This window comes from Dermacentor silvarum, chromosome 8, assembly GCF_013339745.2.
Source record: "Dermacentor silvarum isolate Dsil-2018 chromosome 8, BIME_Dsil_1.4, whole genome shotgun sequence".
Lineage (NCBI taxonomy): Eukaryota > Metazoa > Arthropoda > Arachnida > Ixodida > Ixodidae > Dermacentor > Dermacentor silvarum.
In genome coordinates, this window is record NC_051161.1 from 141,636,047 (window position 1) to 141,661,017 (window position 24,971).

Below are 24,971 nucleotides of genomic sequence, written 5' to 3' on the forward strand. Positions count from 1 at the left end.
TTGTGAAACAAGCATGCTTTATTCTTTTCATGCACAGTTCATCTGTTTCCATTGCACACAGTGCAACTTTCAACACCACAGCTATAAAGCAGCAAAAAAAAAAAAAAGAGGGCCAGGGGGGGGGGGGGACATTTGATGTCCTCACAGGAAGTTCCACACAACGCAGCCTCATTTCCTAGTCCCACAAATTTCATTTCCTTTATACAGCACTGGAATACAATTTTTGTTTGCTCAGACAACCGAGCGAGCGGCTGCAGTGTGTAGACTGCACTTGCTAGACCGGCTGCACCATTGCCCTCAGCTCGGGCAGGAGGTCGGGTGGCTTCGACTGGCCCCACGATGCGGTCAGCACGACGGCTGGCACGAGCTTCAGCTCGACCAGGGTGGCCTTGGGGTCGTCCAACGTTTGGCCGGTTGGCCCCGTCAGCGTGCACTCGCTCCTGGCTTCTTCCATGCTGTCCAGGAGGAACTCCCGCACGGCGGCCAAGGGCTCGTGCACGGAAAATGTACCCTGCAGCCACCCCCCATAAAAAACAAACGGAGGGCTGTTAAAGAAGACTGTTGAGAAATTTCAAGCTGAACGAAACGTCCCATTCAGGCACTGTGTCTACCTGTGTATGTGGCAGGATTACGCCTTAAGAGGAAGCCTTAGGTCAGGCCCAACTCCGACGCAGCCTGTTCAAATACATGTAAAACGCGGAAATGCTTTTCTGAGATAACCTCTGGGATGATTTTCACGAAATTTGTTGCATTTCAGAGAGGAAGCTAAATTCTACTGACTGTTGGAAGCAAAATTTTGACTACGGGCCTGAATTCTTCTACAAGGATTTTTTCAAAATTGTAAGCTAAAAAGAAATGAAAGCAAAGTTTACAACTTTGTCCCTCTGCATCAAAAACTTGGAGGACGCTTAAGCTTCGCTTTGAAGCATGGAACGCAATAGCATTCAAAGATCCCCGACTGCTTCTCACGCTTCTCGACAACTGCAGCTTAAGCAACCGTAATGGTTACCGGGAAACACTGGCGGTAAACGCTATGCACGAAGGCGAGCTTTCTGGTAGAAACGCGGCCTCTTGCATGGGGCGATCCCGGAGATATTGCACAGCCGCGCCAATAAAAAAAAATCGCATAATTTTCAGGTTTCCGTTTTTGTTTCGTACTTTTAATATTTCACATAAAAGGCATGCGCTGTGGGTGTTGTGTTTCATGACATTTGATTGTGGATTGCCATTCTCGAAATTCCGAGGAATAGCTGTACCAAGAATGCAAGACAAGGTATGAGCAACATTAATGATAGAATGGTGTAGCAATATAACCCGCATATACCGCATGTCATATAAGAAGGCGTGGCATACACATGTACCTAAATATATTCGGAGGGCGTCCGTGATTGGTGATGATTTTCTCTGCCACCCGCCGACATGGCACACCGACGCCGGATTTTCTACGACACGGGGCCCTTAACGCGTAAACGCAGATAGTATTACCGTTCTGTAAACTGCATCCATTAGAGCATCTAACAGGGACAAATTTGATATATATAAATTCACAGCTTACGTGAAGTTTTCGCAATATTTACAAAGGTTTTGCAAAAGTCATACATGCATAAGAACAGTATTCTGCACTGCAGTGTATAATACTTAAATTTTGTCTGCTTTTTGATGTACATTTAGATGCAATTTAACAGAAATGTGATATTGTTTTTAGTTGCTAAGCTACAGAATCGTAAACTTCATAGTTTCATTTTCTCAACATTTGCAATGTTTGACGACTTTCATTTAAAAAATCAACGGCCTAAATAAAACCGCTTCTAACAGTCACTAGATTTTAACCTTTTCCTTTAAATACAACAAACCTTACCAAAGATGGTGCAGTGGTTGCTGAATTGCTCCCATGAATTGCTCCCATGGGTTGCTTTCATGAATTAGCCACCAAGCTAAATTCCTCTTAAGCTGTATTCACATGATGGAGTAAATCGTGATTTGACCTTGCAGATTGTGTTATCATGAGGCCATACATCAGTCGTTCCTGCTGTCCCCGTGAAGTGATTCACAATTTGGCCAAAAGTCAAAATCACCGTTGGAATTTCTGGCGAGATGTACTGATAGCAAAACACCTGACAATGACTGCCCTGACGTACGTCATGCTGTTAGCTCGGTGGCCGCAAGTGAATGTACGCTGTGGAGAGTAGGGTTAGGCCGCATGCGCTGTCAGTTTTTCTTTGCTGTCGTGTGAATGCTAGCTGCAAAGCGATCAGATGTACGTCACACATCATGCGAATCCTGCTTTAGAATCAGCAGCACCAAAGAAAGTAAGTTTCGAATGTTTAAAATGTTTTGTGTGCATCTTGTATAGCTGCTTATTCACAGTGCAACATGCCTCATCCACAGCAACAGCTCCCTCGAGTAAGAAGCCAACCGTGTTCAAAAATGTTCCTCAGCTTGACAGTGCATTTCAAGGATTGATAAATCATGTCAGTGACAATAAAACGAAATACACATAACAGCTTAGCAGTTTAATGTAACACTAAAGAGAAATATAACTTAAGCTGTATTAGCAGACCACCCTTTTATAAAACCTAAAAAGCCACTCTTGCCACAAAAAGAGGGTTAGTAAGCCAGAAAAGGCGCAAGCACAAAAGATGGGTGGCGACACCATCTTGACGTTCCCGCATCAGCTTGGGCCTAGTTTAATTCTTACGGGTAAAGCTGAACTACATTGTCTTACAAAGCAGCCAAAGACTGAACAGGGCACGTTTCAAGAACATTTACTCAGCCACAAGGACACAAATATGAGAATGTACATTAAAATCTGCGATGTCACAATGGCATACTAGCACTGGGCGCGAAATTCAAGACACGAAACTTTCACCATTGTTTTCTCTTCTAGTAATCAACCTGTTACCACAAGATTAATGGACACAGGTCAGGTTGGAAGAGCTTGCAAAAAGTGGATAGTAGTGCTGTCCCTCTATTGAACTAGTATGCCCAACTCCCCTCATCATAGGAATCACCAAGGGGTGTTACTCATACAGTGTTTCCATTGGCTAGGAGGTGACACTGTGCCTCACATGGTGATGCAGTTTTAGCTTTGAGGAAACACCCGGAAACATGGATGAAAAGAAATGGGTGGCTAATGTGCACAAATATCTCCACATCAATCAAAAGCATGCGCACGTAATGGAGGAAGACGTGAAGAAATTGGCAACTAAGTGGCAATCTCGATGCTACAACGAATTTGACGGGACCGTCGAAAATTGTTATTTCGAAGTCTATCAAAAACACCCAAATTGACATTAAAAACCAAGTTCACTAAAGGAATTGCCGACATTCGCAGCCAGTACATCCGCACATGCATTTATGGTGATGGCAGACAAAAACAAAAGCTCCCCATGCTTGCAGTCTGAATGTGGGTTTATTTTAGGTAATCTTTGCCCGATGCACCCACAACTCTACGTACCGACCTCAGATCAGTAAACACTACCACTACGTTAGTGTGTGCTCGGCCATGCGTGAACAAGAACAGTACCGACAATGAGATTATACGCTATAGTTGCAAGCATGTTCCATCTACATCCTGTTCTTGCCAGGATGAAATGTGATGCTGCAAATGACAGCGATCATGACATGGTGATTCTCGAGTGCACACCGACTATCATGTGTGAAAATTGCAGCGGTGCATTTCTTCAGAGCTATGCGCAAGTTCGCTGATAACGCGAGTGGTTTACATTATTCGCATATCTGAGAACAGCACATGCTGCACCACAGCGCATCGTTGCCAAACATTACCAAAAGCCCTGAAGCATCCATAAATTTTATTGCTAACCTTGTGCTCTTTGTCAATGTGCTGATCGACCTTGCGTTTGGGTAGAATTTTAGACTCGTCTATTGCTGCCGATTTTTTTTTATTCAATCCTTCAAGATTGTTGTGCTTGTGAATGATGCAATGGACGCGATCTCGCTATCTTCACAGTGCAGGTTTGCATTTCTACAGGTGGTTCCTACGTCTGCGAGCCACCACCACTGCGAGTGATGGCACAGGGATGGCGTTAATTTGCAATCACAGCCAGTCAGGAGGAGGAGGATGTCGATGAGCAGCAGCAGCAGCAGCAGCAGCAGTGAATGTGTTATTTTGAGGTGCTACTAACATGGAGAAAGTATAGAATTAATTTTTGAAATACGTAGTGCCTTGAAATTTGTAGTACTGGGTATTTTTACATTAAAACAATAGGCTTTTAGCTGGGAATTAAGACCTTTGCTAATCTGAAAAGAAAAACTCATTAATGTGAAGTTTGTAGTAATGAGATTTCACTGTACAGGGTAGTTGAAGGAAGAGCTTCAAGTTGAGGCCCATTTGTGGATATTTATTTATTTATTAATAGCTCAAAGGTCCCAACAGGACATTACATGAGGGGTTTCACATCGAAAGGAGAGAAATCAGTAGGAATGCCACTTTATTTGCACCATGGCCAGCTTGTGGGAGCAATATAGGTTGAAAAGCGATCCACAATCAATACATTTTTATTTAGGCAATGCCCCCCTTCCTAACAGCACGACAAAGTTCAGAGGGTGCATTACTTTGCATGGCCTCCAAGATTGTGACATTCTGCTGTCGCAACAGTGCATTGGGGCATAATCTCAAAATCTACACATTTGGGCACTACAATGTTGGCAGTTGTCCTCAGACAAGCCGAACGCACTGTGTACTTTCAGAAACGCACAAAAAAAAAAAAGCCGAGATCATTCTACCGAGCTGTGTCAGACAGGCATAGATAGCCGAGAGCAAGCTTTACAACACCAATAGGTGGCCCGTATAAAGAGGGATTCTGGGATGCGCCGTCTGCTAGCTGATTGCAGTTCGAGTCAGTGCACCGCCGACTCGAACCACTTCACCGCTTCGCCACTGAAGCCCATTGATGCGCTTGCAGTCCGGCTTTGTCACATACGAAGATTACCCGGTTGCAAGCATCTAGCAAAACCATTGTCAGCTGTTCAACCGTTGGCTGCTCAAATTCAAGCGTTAAAGGAAAACGCACGTAACTACTACCTTGCAGCATCCCTGCTGAGTCAGCTGTGCACATGCATCGCAGGCATCGCTGTCACTTCCCAAACTGTAACAAGGAAGACACTATCATTGAACAAAAAGAAAATGAACGTACAGTGCCACTTATCAGGCGGCGATGAGCTGTGCAAGTGCCGACAGAGAATGATTCCCCAAGATATTTCTTCCTGTAACACTGACTCAAGCAACCAGAACTATTTCAGTACTCGCATGCAAATATAGCGGTATTATGAAACATGGTTTTAAGGCGCAAATTTAAACGGGACACAGCGAGATAACCAGCCGTGGTTGCTTAGTGGCTATGGTGTTGGGCTGCTAAGCACGAGGTCGCGGGATCGAATCTCGGCCACAGCGGCTGCATTTCGATGGGGCCGAAATGTGAAAACAACCGTGTACAGTACAGACCACTTACAGTATAGACCACTTATAACGTAACCGCTTATAGTGCAGGACTGGATCTAATACGTTTTTTTCAGACTCCTGTTAATTTTCCCATAGCACTCTATGTATACGCGTATCACTTATAGTGCAGATGCGGGACACGACATACCAGTTACAGTGCAGCTGCCTGGAAGTTCGGCAGGTAAACTAGACGGCAAACGCTTACCTCAAGCCACAAATACCGTATTTACTCGAATCTAATGCACACTTTTTTTCCCGATAGAACAGGTCCGAAAATTGCGTGCGCGTTAGAATTGAGTACAACCCTAAATCTGCGTTACCATATAGCCGTCGGCATTTCAAAATGGCCGCCTCGCAAGCGCGTCGAGCCTAGCTACCGTAGCTTCCTCCATGTGCTGCAGTACACGTGCTTAGGTAATAGTCTACCGTCTGTCTTCACGTTCTCTGCATCTGCTCTATCTGCACGAAGTACCGAGTTCATCATGATGCCGCATTTAAAAGGAAAGTGATCATGTGTGCGAAGACAGACAGAAATCGGGCCACATCACGGGTGTTCGGAGAATCTGAAACTTGCGTTCGGGACTGGCGCAAACAGGAGAGGATTTTCGCCAGCAAAGCAATGGGAACGGTTTCAGTGGACCAAAGCAGGATGTAATTTGCGATGATCCACTTCGGCAATACGATCGCCTTGGCCCTATCTTGAAAGCAATCTGCGACGGGGAAAGTTCGCCGCGCGCCATGTTGTTGCCGCTTATAGGTCGTGTTGAAGCGAGAGGCATGATAGCACAAAGGTCAATTCACTCGCCGCGCTTCGTTACTCGAGTGTTTTGACAGTTCGTTTCCGCGGTCAACAAGCGAGATGTGTTCATGTTTGCTTGTGCGTGCGTGACACCGTGCTTGTTAATTTATTTAGTAAGCGAATACGGAACCTAGAGCACGGTGACAACGATGGCAGAAATGCGCCTCGAGTGTCCATTATTGCAATAAAATAGTTTTGGTTATAGTGCGGTACCGATTATACTGCGGATATTCGAGACCCCGGCGACTTACGTTATAAGCGGTCTACACTGTACTTGGATTTAGGTGCACGTTAAAGAACCCCAGGTGGTCGAAATTATTCCAGAGCCCTTAACTACACGTGCCTCATAATCAAAGCATGGTTTTGGCACGAAAAACCCCATAATTTAAGTTAACAGCGAGGTACATAATACTTGTAACCAACTAGCCCACATTAGTTCCTTGAAAGGAGATAGAGGTAATGCACAGCCGTGATATGTCAGCGAGTTGACAAAAAAGCGAAAACTTCTAACTACGTACCACGTCAAATGAACCTCGAGTTGCGACCGAGAAATGCCGTTGACCGCGCGCAAAGTTTTCACACATTTTCAGCACTTCATTTTCTAATTACGCTAGCTGCGCCGTTACCAATGATATCGGTTGCAGCGACGATCACAGAGCAGCATTTACTAGGCCGCTGTAGCCATCGCCTCAGCACCCAATTTTCTAAAGTAATGCTTCTATACGCTTGATAAATTATCGGATAAAGATAACTTTTCCATCTGTCTGACTGACCCACAGGCAGAGTAATCAGTGACGATGTGTCCAAGCAGCGGCAAATGTCGTAGAGTTAAACTTGTCAGAAACAAAAAAGGCTCCCGAAACGAAAACCAAAGTTCGTTTATGAATAAAAGCACATCCTTACCTTTCTTGGCTTATCATCGTGCCCAGAGTGACCTGAAACCTAGAAATCAGCTGCACGAATGGTACGACTTTGCTGGTCGACAAAGCGGACGGAAAGCTTCGCACGACCGACAGTTGAAATCCGCGCGGAAAAACGCATGTGCCGGGCATGCTGCCGCGTCGGGCGCGTCGTCCGTCGAACCGGAAGCTGCCACCAGACAGCGCGCCCCACAATTCCTTGCGATTGCTCGTTTTACCGGTCACCTAGGGTGCGATCGCGCAAACAGCTCGCTTTTCCGTTCATTCGCTTGCCTTCTCGTGATCGGTCAGAATTGTGATTGCGTCAGCAGCCGTCAGAGATAGCGGGGCGGTAGCGCAGCTTTCCCACTTTGTGACGTAGCAGTGAAACCGAATGAGCGGAAAGCGAGCTGTTTGCGTGATCCCACCCTAGGGGTGCGATCAACTTACCAACCAGGGCTGTTACCCTTCAGGACACTGTCGCATTCTGCCATTTTGGTGAAATCATACTGTCAGCTCTGATTGGCTAACAGGGCTGCTCTCTCTCTCTGACTGACTGAAAACACGAACATGGAGGAATCTGATAGCGTCCACAATAGTGCCATGGGACACTGATATGACATCGTGAGTGTCGAAGCATTGGAATACTAGATGTCAAGTGCGTTTTGCGCACCATCCATGGCAAACGCTCACCTGCAGTAAAAGGCCAGAGGGCAGCCGGATCCGAATGAGCGTGTAACGGTACATCATCTGCTCTCGCCTCTCATCACGCTCGCGCATGGCCTTGGTCCGCAGCGTCGTCTGCAGCTCCACCTCGCGACGCCTGCAAAGGAAACACCCGATTTACCGACTGAATTGATTAATTCAATCACAGCGTCTAATGAGCAAAAGCGACACTGGGGCTTTGAGAGAGACCAAATAATTCTGACCACGCAGCGGCTGAAAGTGCACAAGCATTTATTTTGTTGCATTCTGCTCTAAATCAGGATACAGCAGCTGTGGCTCAGAAGAGAACTCGCAACCTTTTTCTCTCCACTGGATGCCAACCAAGACGTGTCTAAGGTCAATAAAAAAACACACAGAGAAGGGAGCACTTAATCATTAGGTGGTTGGCCTGAGCTTCCTGCTATGCTAGCCACACGAAAACACTTGCAGATGAAAACAGATAAACTCTGCAATAATGAAGGACCCATTTTCACTACATCTGAGTTCTTGAACTTGCAATGAAATGATGATAGACGAGTGTTATCGCATTACATTTGCATCAGAATGCGGCTGGTACAGCTGGGAATCAAACCTGCAACCTTGTGCTCAGCAGCAGCATCCACTGCAGCAGGTTGCATTTTAAATGGCCCCACACCAGGCACTACTGTAAACTGGAAAGTATGCTTGAGGAAGTGCTCTAACACAAGAATATTTCAAAATGGTTTGGTAGTAGCAGAGATAGAAGCAAATAGAACGTAACAAAATGATGGCGCTAGGAGACAAGCTACCCTCCTTACAGTAAAGGCCTTAAACAATGCCTGCAAGTGGCATTCCTTCCCAGCCTAAAATCTATGGATAAATAGATCTGTGGAGTTGGTGGTGGTGACATGGGAAATTTTGAACAATCCAGCAGGTGTCAAAATTTAGACGGCGACTTGTCTCTGTCAGTATATACAGCGGAACCTCGTTGATACGATCATCACGGGAACCGGAAAATAAAACGTACCAACCAAAATGCATTGCTTCTATAAGACAACGGCCGGGAAATGAACAAAAAGAAGTCACAGTTTTGCCCACAAGCCAAAGCATCGATTGCTATAACAAACTAGTGGACAGCTATAGGAAGTAAGGATAGTAGTATTATGGGCAGTGTAAACTTGTAAACATGGGCATACTAAGTAAATTAACGAGCACGGTGTCACGCATGCACAAGCGAACATGAACACATCTCACTCGATGACCGCGGAAACTCGCTGTCAGAACGCTGGGGTGAGGCAGCGCGGCAGCAGCAGCGAGCGAATTCACCTTCGTGCTGGCACTCGCATAAATGCAAACTAAGCTGTGAAAACACAGCGTACGGAGGAAGGACTCTGCCTCTGCCGCAGGTAGATTTCAATATACAGCCGCCCGGGCGGAAGCGCACGGCATAGTACTCGAACACTCAGTAGTTAAAGTATATGGACGCCTCTGGACGCTCAAACGCTTTTTCTCGGTTTCGCGGGCTCGTGACTCCGGATCTTTTGCGAATCGCCGACGTTTCGCCGCCGCTTCAGCGACGCGATACTCGGCATCAGACCGAAGTCGTCTCACTCGCTCTCGAGTAGGGGCGCGGCAGCTTTCATGTCGCGCTTCTTCTTCGGGAGTGACGCTCATCTTCGGTCGCCCCATCTTCGGGCGATGTGCTCAGTGTGGAGACAGCGGGGCTTGTGCGTCGCCGCGGCGGGGATGCAGAGCTATATATCCCGTGGGTCAGTGCAGTGATGTCACGGCTTAGCTCCGCCTCTGCGCAGCCGCGGCAGCCACTCCGCACAGCGCGGTGACGTCATGGCTCGGCAAAGATAAGACGAAGCGATGCGGTGCTTGCGATGACGTCACGGCTCACGCAGCTGTGGCGAGGCTCGGCGTGGTCGGCGCAGCTGGGGCGAAGCGTTGCTAGGCGACGCATGGTGACATCATCACTAGGCGGAGGTTTTGCGCCGTACACTCGACGGACCATCCTCGAGCTTAAAGAGCTTCGATAGTTCACAGGGGTATGTGCCACTGCGCTTGGACCGTTTCTGCACTACCTCTACGATCAGCCCACATTTCAGGCATACAGCACCGGACTACCTACAGCTTAAACAGAGTCACTTTTTATTTATATATTCTTTTTTTTCTTTTTTCCTGTGTCACTTTGTTTCATGCGAAGACCATGGGTGCTCAGGCATTAACCTTTAACATTCGCAAATTTAAATGTATGCAATCACCCAAAATCATGCTTCAATTCTCAGATACGCTCGGCTGCTTGGTCTACATGTTTTTCACGAGTGCAGCCATTGAAAAATGTTGCCTTGGTTATAGTGCGGATATTCGCGACTCCGGTGACTTACGCTATAGGCGGTCTATGCTGTACAGAAATACCAGTAGCAGCTAAGTGAAATTATCGGCCATAGACTAATGCTATAACTGTCTGGTCTGTCAGTAGCTTGAAAGCTGTTAGAAGCCTCTATCAAGTAGCCCTTGCTCCCAGGAAGAACCACAGCAGGTGGTGGACGTCCTGGAGCACAACACTCTGGACAGCTCACGAGATCTTCAGGTGCTTGGCACTAACGAATGTGTACCGTGTGAGCAGCAGTTGTGCCTCCCACCCACCTGGCTTCCTGCTCACGCAGCAGCTCATCAGGGCTGAGGTTGAAGAACGAGTCGGGCAGCACCAGCTGCTGTGCTGCCTCGTGGGGAAGCAGCACACGTAGTGACCGGTCCAGAACGGGCTTCACAGGCTTGGCACAGCACAGCGCATCGGCCAAGATGCGCAGCTGCTCAATGTCTCCGTCTTCAGGGAACTCGAGCCACTCCTCGGATGACTCCTCCTCGTGTCTTCGCTCAAAGCCAGCTGCCTACGAGAACATTAATAGCAAATGCAACCTTTCCAGACAGCAATTATTTCAGTTCACCACATTTTGTTTAAATACTTCAGTGCTAATTAGCATGCTAATAAATGGACAGCGGCAAAACACGATTGAAATTTCAAATGTTTCAGCAAGTTCCAACACATGCGTAAATTAGCATGCCATCAAGCGTCATTAAGTTTCCAGCACATGTGACTGTTGCACGATGAAACCGACCAATAATATACCTAAGCATTTTACACTTTTTGCACATTAATTATTACTGACAAAAGCAACAAAAGAAGAAAACCTACAATATCACATACTAGCATCTCCATCAACTGCCAGAATATCCATTTTTGCAGGATTTGTTGTCTAACTTAGTTTGTGCAACGGATTTTGTGGCATAGGCTAAATACGAAATGTATTAAGTATACAGTGTAAATTGGGATTATATATTTATATTTTAGAGCGCAGCGCTTGGGTGCCCGTTCCTGGGTTGAGCGTCGGCGTCCCTCGGCGGATCCACGCTTGTGCCGCAGCTCGCGCCTTTGTCATCATTTTCTTACGCAGCTGGCTCCGATGCCACTCATCAAGCCAGCGTTCCCATACTGTCCCTCTCTCTGCGAAGGCGCTGATGGAACTAGCCCACTACCAGTCGGTGCGGTGATATCGGTCTCAAATTCTTTGCCTCAATATATCGCGAAATGAAAACACGTATACAACTGTGCTCAAATTTCACATTAGGGCGTATCGTAATCGTCAAAGTTTTTTAACAGCTCACAATCTGAGCAAGACATGACACGTCTTAAAGAACTCTAAAAAAAAAAGGGGGGGGGGGGGGTTACCTGCCATAACTACCATCTGATTATGAGGCATGTTGTAGTGGGGGACTCCGGAATAATTTGGACCCCCTGGGATTCTTCAATGTGCACCTAAATCTAAGAACACGGGTATCTTCGCATTTCGCCCTCATCGAGATGTGGCTGCTGCAGCCGGTTTTAAAGAATTTTCTCATTCTGTCAAAGCAAATTAGCAGTACATAAATGATGTCCAGCAATGAAAGCTGGTGACATACAAGCAACATTTGGCAAAGACTTCTGAACTTTTGTGAACAGTTATTACTATGAATAGGTATTTCACAGATGCTGTATAATATTCCTGTGCGAGAGCTGTGCTCCCCCCCCCCCCTCCCAACCCCATATTCGTGTTCAAATTTCTTGGATCTGGCCAATACTACACATAAATAAAAGGTAAATACATAAACATGCACTATATGCCTCAACATGAAAACATAGCCAACCTGAAGAAACTCGAGAGCGCCCTCAAGTGGCAGCACCCGCTCCTGGAATATCCGGTTGTTGAGGCGAATGCGGCGATACTTCTCTTGCGTCGGGTTGTCTGCTATGTTGCTGAGATACTTGCACAGGGTCTCCACACCAGCGTCGACCTGATCGAGATTAAGAAATGTGACACTTCAAACCTCTTTGTACGAGCATTGCTCCAGCATTAAGGCAAGGACAAAATTATTTTCTGCAAGTGTCCTAACGGATGCTGCAGAAAAAGGTGTATAGATTCTACGTAGACTCAACGGCATTTTTTTCATCTCCCTCTACATGTGCCTATCATATATATATTTCTCGTGCCTCAAATAAAGATTTCAGTTGCGAGTCAGCTATGTGTCAGCCTTCTTTGTCCTGTCTATAAACTTTAGGCTACTGTAGTCCACACGCACCTTGGACTGTGGCGAGTTGCAGGTGTGGATGAGAAGACAGGAGGTAAGTCCTGGTTCTTCGGACATCTGCTCGTAGAGGAATTGGCGGATACGTGACCGGAGCTCTTCGTACGGCAGCCGCAGTTCGGGCCCCAGAAGTGGGTGGCCAAACACGACAGCATTGTCGCCAGCCTGTGGCCCCGACTCGAACACAGCCTGCAGGCAAATCGCATGGGACTGCGGTAGCCGAACTTTTGACCATCAGACTCCTAGGCCTGCTAATGTCACTCAGGGACTCCCACAAGGGCACTTATTATGTCTAGGCTAAGTCGTGATCAGAAAAAAAAAAAAAAGAACCACGTCAAGCCCAGACCATAACATGTAAAACAAGCTAAGTATGTAGTTGCTGCAATAAAGTATTCTGCATATTAGAATGAAAGAGCTCTTAGGAACGTCATAAGGTTGCCACATTGTAGCTTGCCTGACTGCTTGAGCTGGAAGAAAAATTAATTTTCGGTGCTTTAAATTGTCATCATATATGATCCATTGCTAAAATTAGAGTGTTGCAAGAATGAGGTTGTTGACGCAAGGTTCAGCAAGGTGGCAGTGAAGACCGCAAGTCCAACTCAATGACAACCATGTTTAATGTTTTGCATAAGTGTCCAACGACACCTTCAAGCTCTCTCAAAGACCAGTGTGAATATTGCCACCTGGTGTTTTGGGGAGAAAGCGCACGGAGAAGACGAGAAAGTAGGGGATCCGACTGAACGGTTCCGAGCCAGGACAAAACCATCTTGTTATCTTGTTCACCTTGTCGATTTCCAGTACTGGAAGAGGAAAGTGCGTGGCGGCATTTTCGCGTGACACAAGACGGTGAGTATTGCAGGTAAGCTGCCTTGGCGGGTGCCTACTGCTCTCGATAGAGTATGCCTCCCACAGATTCTTGTTCACATGGGATCTAGTAACAGGAAAACATGTCATACGATCACAGTTTGGCGATATACTGAACGTTGATGATAAAAGAGTGCGCTTTCCGAGAACATATTAACCGGTAAAGAAGAAGTGTAACTTTTTGGGTCACATTGGGACATTTCAGGTTCGTCGCAATGCAGCAGTGTTTCGCATCAGGCATACGCAATGTATTGTGGTGAAGCATACCAAGAGCTGCATCTTGAAAGCCATCTCCACACGGCTCTGACCTTTGTATACGCTGTGCTTACGCCGCTCAGTTTCCGTTGAAGCGATAGACCGCACAAACCTTCTCGCTGCGACGGCCACGCTTCCCCACGCCCGCGTTTTGGCAGTGGTTGTCTGCAGTCATCGAGTCTATTCATGTTTGCTTGTGTGCATTGACACCACGCTTGTTCACTCAGTTAGTAAGCGAATGTGTCAAGTTTATGCAGCCGATAAAACTACTATCCCTACTCCTTATAGCTCTCCACTAATTTGCTATCGCAACTGAAACTTCGTCTTTTGGGCGATACTGAGACATCTTTTTTAATTATTACTTTGTCTGCTTCATGAAGATCGTGGGTACTTGGACATTAACCTTTCAACGTTCATAAATTTAAACGGATGCAAAACTCCCAGTCGCAGGCTTTGATTCTCGGATACGCGCGGCTGCTTGGTCTACATGTTTTGCATACGTGCAGGGCTTGAAAATCATTGTTTTGGTTATAGTGCGGTACCGCTTATAGTGCAGATATTCACAACTCTGGCGACTTACGTTATAAGCAGTCTACACTGTATATGATCGCATTCTACTGCCTGTCGGCATTATTACCAGGGCCATTCAACACTATTCATCTGGTCACGAAACTCCTGCGTAACGCTATGGGAGCGCTTCACATAGCGCTCACAGTGAACGCACCGTGGCGTCGACGCAAGTAGAAGGGCATCGGAGCAGACGCCCGACGGAGGCCACAGGCGTTCTGTGCATAAGCGTGCTCTAGCACAAGTGTCGAATTCCATTATTGGAGTGTGCACAATGTCGGCATAACGTGCAAATTGCTGCCCTGTTTCTGAGCAGTGTTCAAAAGTCTAAATGTGAACAATTTCAAAACAACCAAAATGTCTAGATTCATTTCCAGGTTCACCTGCATTTGTAACAGCAACCTAATTCCTAATTCAAAATGTACACTTGGGACTACAGTGGAATCTCGATGATACGATCACGGCTAATACGAATTTTTCTGTGGTCCCGGCTGAGCCTCATTACTTTGCAACGTGCTAGAGAACGGATGTTACGAATCGATTTTCGATCCGTGTCGGTTGATACGAATAAACGGCGCCCCACCGACGGCCGCGAAAGAGAACAGCGCGCAGTCACGGGCTTTCTCCCTTTCTCTTTTAGCGCGGAGGCACGGATGCGGCGCCGGACAGCGCGGAGGTCGCGACTGGGCGCGAAGAGTTTGACGCGGTGGTGCTTTTCTTGCTCTTGCGCGCGGCCACGGCAGCGAGCGAAGGTTCGTGCGGTCTATCGCTTCAACGGAAACTGAGGAAAATTACACAATAAAACTAAGTCAGAACCTAACTAAATTAACCCAATAAATGATCAGAACGCTAAGAAAACTAATAACTTAACTAGCAAACTAATACTATAATTATTTAAATTAACTAATTACCTAATCACACTGACCAACTAAGTTATTTAAGTAAACTAACAAAATTATTTGCTAACTAAACAAATAACTTATCTAACTATAATAACTAAGCATTATATTTAACTTACCAACTAAATAACTAATCAACTAGCAACTAACTTACTGAACTAGCTAACCAAATATAACTTATCTAACTAGACAAAGTGCAGATAGAGGCAGCCGATAGAAACAGTTCGTGCAAGGAATGCTACTAGGGCGAACGAGGACCACGTCAATCATACAACGGTGCCGTGTATAATTTAAGCACAAACACATCGTACATTAAATTATTCTGCAAAACGTTCCTGTGGCATGTTCACTCTGCAAACATGCTGAACTAAATGTGGGAGAGGCGCCTTTTTCTAGTGAAAGATTTGCACGATTGCAAAGCCCGGCCATCTGGCGCAGCAGATTGTTCCCCGATGATGATGATGATTTACTGGCATCCCTTTGAAACGGGGCGGCGACAAATAGTCACCTAGCCTGACAAATAGTCAACCCTTCTCCTTATGCCAGTGCCTCTGGTGCCAATTTCTGTACCTATATGGAAATTTCGGGGAAGTTTTGTGACCAGATGGAAAGTACTTATAGAGGGACCGTGTTATTACTCCCCAGTCCCCATTTTCTCCTCTACCCTTTCTCCCCAAGCAGAGTAGCAGGCTGGAGGACTGTTTCCTAAATGTATTCTGTCCCCCACCCCGCTCAATAAAGCTTTGTTTCACATAAATTGCAGCATTGGTGTTGTATCTGCATAATTCTTTTGTAACTACGTACGGCCTGAAGAACTAACAGGTGTACCCTTTCAATGAAGCTTAGTAGCAGCATCGAGTTGTTGTAGAAAATGAACTTGCGCTGTATTCCCGCAATATTCTTCAGTTATGCAAATGAACTTGAACCGGTTCGAACCCGTTTGGACCATCATTCTTTTGCTCTGTAGTTGCAATGGAACCGATTCATTTTCGGTGAACCGAAACAAAAACCAGAACAAAGTAAGTTTTGGTTTGACACTATTTTTCAGACCTTCGTAAACTAGAAATGAGCTGTAATCAGTGTTAGCATGCTAATTTAGAATTCCCTTGAATAAGAGTAGACCGTACTGTACATCTTAATTTCTGTGTACAGTGGAATCTCGTTGATACGATCACGGCTAATACGAATTTCCGGATGATACGAATTTTTCTGAGGTCCCGGCCGAGCCCCATTACTTTGCAACGTGTTAGAGAACGGTTGTCACGAATCGATTTTCGACCCGCGTCGGTTGATACGAATAAACGCCGCCCCACTGACGGCTGTGAAAGAGAACAGCGAGCAGTCGCGTGCGTTTTCCCTTTCTCTTTTGGTGCGGAAGCGCGGACGCGGCGCCGGACAGCACGGAAGCCGCGACTGGGCGCGAAGAGTTTGAAGCGGCGGCGCTTTTGTTGCTTTTGTGCTTTTCCTTTTGTCTCTTCGCTCGCTGCGGCGGCCGCTCTTCCCCACGCGCGGCCGGCCGCCGCAGCAAGCGAAGGCTCATGCGGTCTATCGCTTCAACGGAAACTGAGCGGCGTAAGCACGGCGCATACAAAGGTCAGAGCCGTGTGGAGATCACTTTCAAGATACGGTGCGCGCGACAACACCGACAGCCGGCACAGGCGCAAAGTAGAAGAACGCATTTGTTGGCAGAGTAAAAGCCCCCCCACTACCTTCCCGCTTTGCTCCTTTCGCATGGGAGATTGCGTAGCCAGTTACCCTTGCGCTCGGTTGCAAGATACGTATTTGGTGACGTAGCACAGCATCGCCACGCCCCCCTCCCCCTCCCTCCCTTACCCCCACGGCCTCTCGCGCCACGGAAGTCGCGTTTTCTCTCCGCTGTGCGTTCGCTCTCCGTGAAGGCGCGCAGCGACGATTTTATCGCCCTTGGACTCATGCTCCACGTCTCTTGCTCCTCCTCCGAATCGCCCTCGTTGATCTCCTCTCCCATCGGTGGGCGCACCTCGTTGAGAAGCGTGCTCGCTACCGCCCTTGTCGGCGAGATTATACCGCGGAAGCCGCATTATAACCTGTATTTCGTCTCACGCGGCTGCACTGTAAGCGGTATGAGTATACTTGGAGTTCTATGGGAGGGTAAACGGGAGTCGGAAAAGGCCGCATTGTAGCCAGTTCTTCACTATAAATGGTTACGTTATAAGTGATCTATACTGTAAATGCTTTTTACGTGCATGTGCCTGAGTGAGTTCACCTCTGACTCTTTAATTTAGCTAGTTTTAATTGTGTTTCGAAGATACGAATTTCGGCCAATACGAATATTTTTCGTGACCCCGTGAGATTCGTATCATCGAGGTTCCACTGTACTTAAGTTACTGATAGCTTGCTATGTTTTTGTTATTGCAATACTAGGACACTCCCGAGCCTGTGCAGCACAATGTTTTCTTGCCCGAAATTTGTATGCAATAAACTTTGCAATAAATTTTCTGACACTTGATATTCAATTCGATATTCAGCTTTACATTTCTCGTCTCGATTTGATATTAGATTCAAAATCTACTGTTCGGTATTCACGCACCCCTAATCAAAACTCGTTCTGCTATACAAGAAAGCCAAGCTTCAAAAAAAAAAAAAAAAAAAGGGAGTTCTCATGCGAATGCGTCATGCGGTTCTTGTGATTCTCGCTGTTGCCCTCCGAGTGAGGACAGCGGTGATGTGCACCCCACCACTGCATTTCAATGGGAATCGAGCACTGCTTCTGTGTCGCACATCTGTGGTACTCCACACTCGCCACATTTATAGAGGGCTTGTCTGAACTAATTAGCACGTGGCTAAATAATTGAGCATTAACAAGCGTTCGAGGCTGCCGAGTAATGCATAAGTCTGATAGGGGAATATGGCCCCCCCCAAATTCAAATTTTCCAATCTTCCAAACTAACGACGGTCAAATTAACAGGGTGTTACCATACTTGGGGCAATTCACACACTGGAATGAACATGAAAAACGCTCACCGGGGTAGATTTCCGTTTGCTTGTCGCTTCTTCTGCAGCCAGCTGCTGTTTTGCCACCTCTTCAGCGGCCAGCTGCTGTTCAAGTTCCTTCTTGGCCTGTGATTTGATGGCAGCTACAGACCTGGGATTTGATGAAATGTTGGAAGAGAAACCTAATGTCAGCCCATGAGCTGCCTTCTTTTATTTGCAGTACACAGCCATTCGACACTGTTTGAGAGCTTCTTGGTTGAACACCAAGTCATGAAGTACTGACGGTGCCGGAAGTGTGAGTTCAGAATCCTACACTTAAATGGGTGACCTTGTGCCACGAGAGTCATGCAACAATAAAATCACAACAAGCACAGTTGTGGGTCTTTGAATCTAATGCCACGCACCAAGCATGTCTCCCGTTTATACATATCCCTCTGTGGATCCCAAAGCAATCGTTCGTGCTCGTATACATGTATTTACGTTGTGCAAGCAATCTATATTGACAAAGCTCTTTTGCTACAGAATTGACAATGTTCAAGAAACTTCAGATACAGCAGGCGTGCCTCGCGCTGAGTGATAACTTGATAAATGGTATAACATGGTGAAAAATGGTTGCTAGCAAAAAGAAAAAGGTGAACGAATGTACACCTGACAACATTCCAATTTAGACAGCACCAAACAAGATGACAACTTTGTGTATTCATTCTGTTTGGTGCCATTCAGGTTAGAACTGCAGCCATGTTGAAGTGGTTAGGGTGTCCGTTTCAACTGCAGAAGGTGCGTTAATCAAAACCCACCGCCAGATGTTCACTGAAATACAAATCAGGCTCAAATGTCCTCCAGCCAGGCGCCCGGCTTTCTTCAGGGGTGCTCGCTTGGGAGGCTCTGCTAACCCCACTAGCCCTGTCGGGGAATAGTTTTGAATGACTGCAACTGCAAAGGTGGTATCGCTATGCGTGTGGCTCAGACGGCACTTTTACACTGGCGCACACCATGGCAAGCTGCTGTGAAGTTGAACACATGACCAGTCCAAGTGTTCCGTACAGCCTTGGGCTGTGAAACATGTCGGCCGACCAGAAGCATTGCGAGTTAAAAAATAAAGGACGTTTGTGTAGTTCTTATGGCAGCCATTTCGCATGTGGCATCCCGTAGTTGCAAAGAACCAAACCAGGAGCGAGCTTGTACCCATTATACTGGTAGGTACTCAGCGGTAGCACTCGTCTGCTTCCCACAGCAGCTATGTTAGCGAGGCATAAATGACAAGTGGTAAATGCCATTTAGTGGAGCACAGGCAATCTTCAATTAAGAATGGTTCATAACTGTTCAACAAGACACCAAAAGGAGCGACTCTGTGGAATTGTGTTGGGGCCACCAGAAATGAATACCTTCCGGCCATGCAGTAATGAAAGGCAACCACAGATGGAGTGCAAGAAAGCAGATGGTGCCTACACTGAAACATAACAGTGACGCTCTCAAGGCATGGGATCCACGTGATATTTAACACCACACTCTATGCAGCAGAGTTCTGTGATAGAGAAGAGTGAGAGAGAGTCCTAGGAGATCGACACCTAGGAAATCATAGCTATGATTGTGTGACCCAGCTGGTAATGTATACTTGCAAGCCATCAACATACATAACAGCCTGCATGCCTGTGAGGAGTGGAATGCTTTGCCTGCCAGCATTCTCTTGTCTGATACGGTCCCTGCATTTGAATATGTTGCATAGGCCCTCTAAATATGATGTTGTACCTTGTTATCATTATGTCTTCACATAGTTCTTTTACAGATGTGTTACATTTTTTTTATATTAATGGAGAATGAAAATGAATATTGTTTCTGTTTGCTTCTGCCCACATTCATTTTTTTTCTGTCTATATACGTCATGGTTCAATTACTGTATTTGATACCTATTTGGTCTTGTAATAAGACCGCAGTTTATTCGTAAATAAATGAATAAATAGATGGTTATCTTCAAGCTGTTCATGTACACCCATCAGCCATCTTTGGAAACATTTCTTGGCCTTTGAAGTCAGAAAATGTAAAACACAAATGCCTTGTTTCAGTCAAATGGCTCCAAAATGCACTGAAAACAGAGTAGGCTAGCTCACAAATTCAGATGAATAACTTAAAGTTTTGGGTTATCCTGAGTCAACCATATTTGCATTCCTTTTGTTGCCTGAACAGAGAGACTGTAATGTTGCGTCAAATAATTGACTGATCGATAGCCCGATTTTAACATCGCAAAGAAACATGGTAGACATGAGAGATGTCCTAGTAGAATGCTTTAGATTCATTTTGACCACACAGAGTCCTTGAACACGAACTTAAAGTTTAGTATGCGACCACCTTTTCATTCTACCACCATTGAAATCCAGCTGCCATGGCCGGGAGTCAAACGCATAACCTTGACTTCAGCGAACTTCCACCTGCTCAGCCACCGTGGCAGGTACCATCAAATTCAGTCTATTCCCACGCATAAAAAAAGAATACAAAGTGCTCCATTTTCACTGTGCAGACTCTAGATTATTGACAGGATATGGCTGCACGATTTGCGGTTCTCGTGCTGCCGATTTTCTAACACACTTGCTGCTTATGCGACTTGAGAGGAAAGTCACACAGACCAGTTGGGATGCGTCTTGGCGTGCTGTTGCTCGAGGCGTGCGAGTGCGGCTGCGGCGGCCCGCTGTGCGCCTTCCGACGGAGCTCCGCGCTGCTGCGACTGCTGCAGTCGTGGGGCGGGCTGCACCGGCGGCGTGTCGTCTGCATTGAGTCGTCTGCCGGGGCCTGCCTGCTTGAACTTGACCTCGGCCTTTCGCTTCTTGAAGAAGTCGCGGATGGCTGCCATCTAGAGCCCGCACTCAGATTCGAGGCGAGTGCTCCTCCGGCAGCTCCAGCGAGCTTGCCTCCTTCTGGAACTCCTCGAGCTGGCTGCTTGACGCTGCGGGCAACAAAGGAGGCCGAGTGGCAACAGAATCATGAAAGCATTTACTTTCTGCTTGACCCACACATGGCAAAATTGTTGAACGTTCAAACACTATGTTTCAAACACTACGCCAGTGCTGGGAGAAATCAACATGCGTTGATTGATTTCTATGGGGCTTGCCAAGGTCATCCAATCAGTACTAATTGAACCCAACAAAAGCAACTATGAGCAAGAAACCAACAGTATCTACATGGTGTATGCAATGCTCTTTCAGTGTCAAAGCAATATTTTTTTTTTTACCGTGAAGTCCATAAAGAAGTTGCAGAGTACTGTATCTGGACTGCAGGACGGCTAAGGGGATTGTGGCGATACTTCGGAGAACGCTAAAAAAGGACATTGCTTGGACATGGAACAAGACATGGTACAAGGTGTAGTTAAGACATTAGAGGTGATTTTTAAGAATACGGTGAAAGATGGCTTCACTGATGTTGTCTAGAATTGGTAGAAACAGTGGGACATGTGCATTTCACTTGCTGGGGAGCATATAGAAAGAGATAAAGTGCCGACAAACAGTTTTCAGAAATAGGTTTGAGAGCATCAGTCTCAGTCTTCACTGAACAACCCTTGTACATGCACATTTATTCGTTCTGCCCCTGCTGAAATGGTGGCCTGGAATCAAACCTACGAGCTTATGCCCAGCAGCAGAACACCAGAGACGATGCACTGAGCATGCTCGCAAAAAAGTTGCAGTTTCGCCCATAATGCGCAGGCGACATCCGTTTTTTTTCCACCAGGGGGCAAAGCATGATCCTCCAATTTCCTTATGGGTGCATCACTTGGCACTCTGTGGTGGTAGGAAGGAAGCAATGGGGGCGGGGCAGCAGGAATTATTGGGGAGTTGGCCACAGGAGAAGAAGCTAATGAGTAGCATGCAATCAGCGGTGGAATGGAAAATTAATAGGTAGAAAAGCATGAGACGGGAAGGTGGCAGCATGGATTGGAGAGCAAGAGCACGGAGCTGATATTTTAGTTGCTGATCGGAACAAGTGGTTGGGCAGAGTGTGTAATATACAGAAACGCTAACTGGTGCTCTCTATCACACTGACAGAATGGGTGCTAAAGGCATGGACAGTGCCAGACATTCCGTGATGAGCAGGAGAGACAAGAAGATTTCAGGAAGGCATAGTGTTTAGACAATTTGTTTCACGATGATGAACACGGAAACAATCGACGATAGCAGCTACAGTTCCAGCAACATTGCTGCATGGCATAAACAAAATTTGTGAATAGTATACGAGTTCGTATGTACCATCGCGCTCAGTATGAGCTACAACGCGAATGCACGTGTCAAAGCGGTCGCGCGTTGTAGCTCACACTGAGCGGGATAGTACTCTCCCCCTTACACAATGCATCTAAGGGCTTGTAAGGTATCTTTAAATAAATAAAACTATTACAAGGGTTTCACCACTCTAGGCTTAATTTTAAGCACAATGTACAAACCTGCCCCATCATTCTCTGCACGGTGTCCCTGCACTAATGTATAGCACAGAATGTTTCACACTCAGCAGATGAGATCACTCTAGCTTTCTGTAAATTCTGCACAATTAGTCGATATCTTGGCAGTGGTGATATACAGTTCATTGAGATAAGGGTGGCAAGAAATTTTAGGAGTGTTACTGCGGTGGATGTGCGCAATCCCTTGGCTCCCTTTAGCAGCATCCCTGGCAAAAGGAAGGCACAGCCGAGGATGAGAGAGAATCTGGAGAAGAGTTGCAGTTTTGCCCATAATGCACAGGCGACACCCGTTTTTTTCCCACCAACAACGTAATCTGCAGTCATACGATGGAGTGCCTCCATAACAAAGTAACCACTCCTTTTATTTGTACTTCATCAGTAATAGCCCCTGATGCGAACTCATTTAAGGAAGCATAATGCACAACAAGCACACACAACACTTGTTTCAGGGTAAATGTAGTCTCAACAATTCCTGTTAAAAGTTTGTGAAACATGCAGCAGGATTCTAGCAGCACTTCTTCAACAACTAATTATGCCCTGGGCCTGGCCTATTCATCTTATACGAAGCCACAACAGCTGCAGCCCTTTCACAGTTAACAGCTGCACATATTTCTTTTTATGCACGCAAATAAAACTCACCAGGGCCACAGCAGGCCCCAAGGACTTGTGCTTCAGTTTTCTCTTAAGCTGACTTCGAACTTCACTAAAGCACTAGTCGTGTCTGTATTAGTTGGCTCTAAACAATATAGTTCTGCTCCCTCAGTACGTCGCAGCTTACCAGTGACACGTGCCAGCACGCCGGGAGGTTTGCCACTGAACAGCTCTACTTAAATTAAAAAGGCACTAAGCAATGCTCGTTAAATTAAGGAATTAATTCTAACACTTGATCGAATATGTTGAGTCAATCATTACAGCAGGATGTTTCGATATTGAATACAATTTGTACTCCACAACATAATCAATCAATGCACATTGTGAAAGGACCATATTTGCTTCTTCTAATACCTGAAGTAAAGAGCAATTGAAAAGCTTTTTTACTCATGCATTACGTATATGCTAAAGCACATCACGATAAGTGAAATATAACAAATGTCCCAAGTGTAATATTTAACTCTGATCTTTACAGTCTTTAGTTTGAAGCTGGCTTTTCTTGACGATTTTATGGATGACATGCTAAAAACAGTGCATCATTAAGTTTGCTCTAACTTGAGTATAGCTCCCTACATTTCGCTGAATGACCACAACCGTGCAGCATTTACCGAGCAATGAAATAACAGAACATGGCAATGCAGGCAATTGACCGATGACAATGCAGAAAGGGCTAAAACTGCAAGAGCGCGATGACAAAGCGCTTAAAGCGAAAGCATTACCCTTGCCGTAAACGGATCGAGAACGCCGAAACCTTGCAGAAACGTGCCTCTGCGCAATGCCTGTGATGCAACGACAGTAGATCGCCTCTTCACTACGGGCGTGTAGCAAGCGGCGTCTCGAGGCAGTAGGTTATTATAACTCTTCGCGACGCCAACGATGCCACAGGCGGAAATCGGCCACGCGAGATCATGTGCACGTACAAAACGTGCCCTCGGGTCACGAAGCGGTGCTCAATGCCTCGCTAGTCAGGCGTCGATAAAGGCGTCCGGTAAACGGCACGCGCGCCGTCCCGGACGACAGAAACAAAACTCGACCCCGCCCACCCCCGAAAACACGCCGCGCCCCACCACCGCTGCTAGGAGGGCACTTTGGGGGTGCAATTAACGCGCTACCGCTCGACCTACGGGCTCGTCACCTGTCGCTTCTAGCGGTGAGCCACGGAGAGGAATTGTTTTCGTGCACGAACGACAATGCAGTTGGCCCGTCGCGTCACAGCAGGGCCACTGGGCACGGTCGATCGCGTACGCCGTGCCGGCAGCAAATGCGTGTCATCGCATCGCTGAACAATCGCGGGCAATCTCGATCCCTCGCCGAGCGACCACTTGCCTCGCGGTCTCCGATTAGACTCACCGACGTTCAGAAACTGATCGGCGATCCGTTCGCCGTGCCTGCGCCACACGTAGACGATGAGGACGACGTTAATGGAGAGTATGACTAGCAGGGTCTTGGCGACGGTCCTCTCGAACTCGTCGCTGCCGAAGCACCACGTATCGAGCTGCTCGTACGCTTCGACCAACGGTCCCGTGAACAGGTTGGTCTGCGTCCACCAGAAAGACGGCGGCGGCGGCGATTCGCTCGCGGCTTCTGCTTTCTGGCTACCGGAGAACCAAAACATTTACGGAACTTTGGCGGCGGCGTGACGGGCGGCACCTTCGGCACGAGGAAACGCACATGAGCGAATCGCGCTTTTCCCCTCCTCGGTTGCTCGAAGCCGCCGTCGCTGGCGACCTTTGGAAACAGCTGCTAGCTGCTGAATGAGGCGCCCATTGCCGCAATGTATGGGCATCGCGCTAATAATGTAATAAATGCGCGCGAAACGACGCCGTCCTCGCGGGACCGCGAGCATTACTGG

At 46.8% G+C, this 24,971-nt stretch overlaps 1 protein-coding gene across 2 annotated transcripts; it reads right to left on the reverse strand.

Annotated features, from left to right (window-relative positions):
* On the reverse strand, window positions 1–24,900 carry LOC119461737 (UBX domain-containing protein 6). 2 transcript variants are annotated; one of them, XM_037723111.2, is made up of 8 exons: window positions 24,470–24,900; window positions 20,652–20,968; window positions 18,061–18,181; window positions 12,467–12,661; window positions 12,035–12,181; window positions 10,496–10,740; window positions 7,853–7,982; window positions 1–511 (listed from the first exon to the last, which is right to left on the reverse strand). In XM_037723111.2, exons 2-8 carry the CDS (start codon window positions 20,873–20,875, stop codon window positions 275–277), a joined length of 1,299 nt encoding a protein of 432 aa, XP_037579039.1. In that variant the 5' UTR covers window positions 20,876–20,968; window positions 24,470–24,900; the 3' UTR covers window positions 1–274. The 2 variants fall into 2 exon arrangements, with proteins under 2 accessions (XP_037579039.1, XP_049528025.1); XM_049672068.1 differs by lacking the exon at window positions 24,470–24,900 and adding an exon at window positions 23,839–24,088.
* Between the last annotated feature and the right edge of the window lie 71 nt (window positions 24,901–24,971).

Bases quoted from the DNA above. Each gene is read 5' to 3' on its own strand.
- LOC119461737 (XM_037723111.2), bottom strand. From the start codon at position 20,875: ATGGCAGCCATCCGCGACTTCTTCAAGAAGCGAAAGGCCGAGGTCAAG. The intron at 12,182-12,466 runs GTGCGTGTGGAC...AATCTCGATCAG, and splicing joins GCAACTCGCCACAGTCCAAG to GTCGACGCTGGTGTGGAGAC. The intron at 10,741-12,034 runs GTTGGCTATGTT...ATGTTCTCGTAG, and splicing joins GCGCTCTCGAGTTTCTTCAG to GCAGCTGGCTTTGAGCGAAG.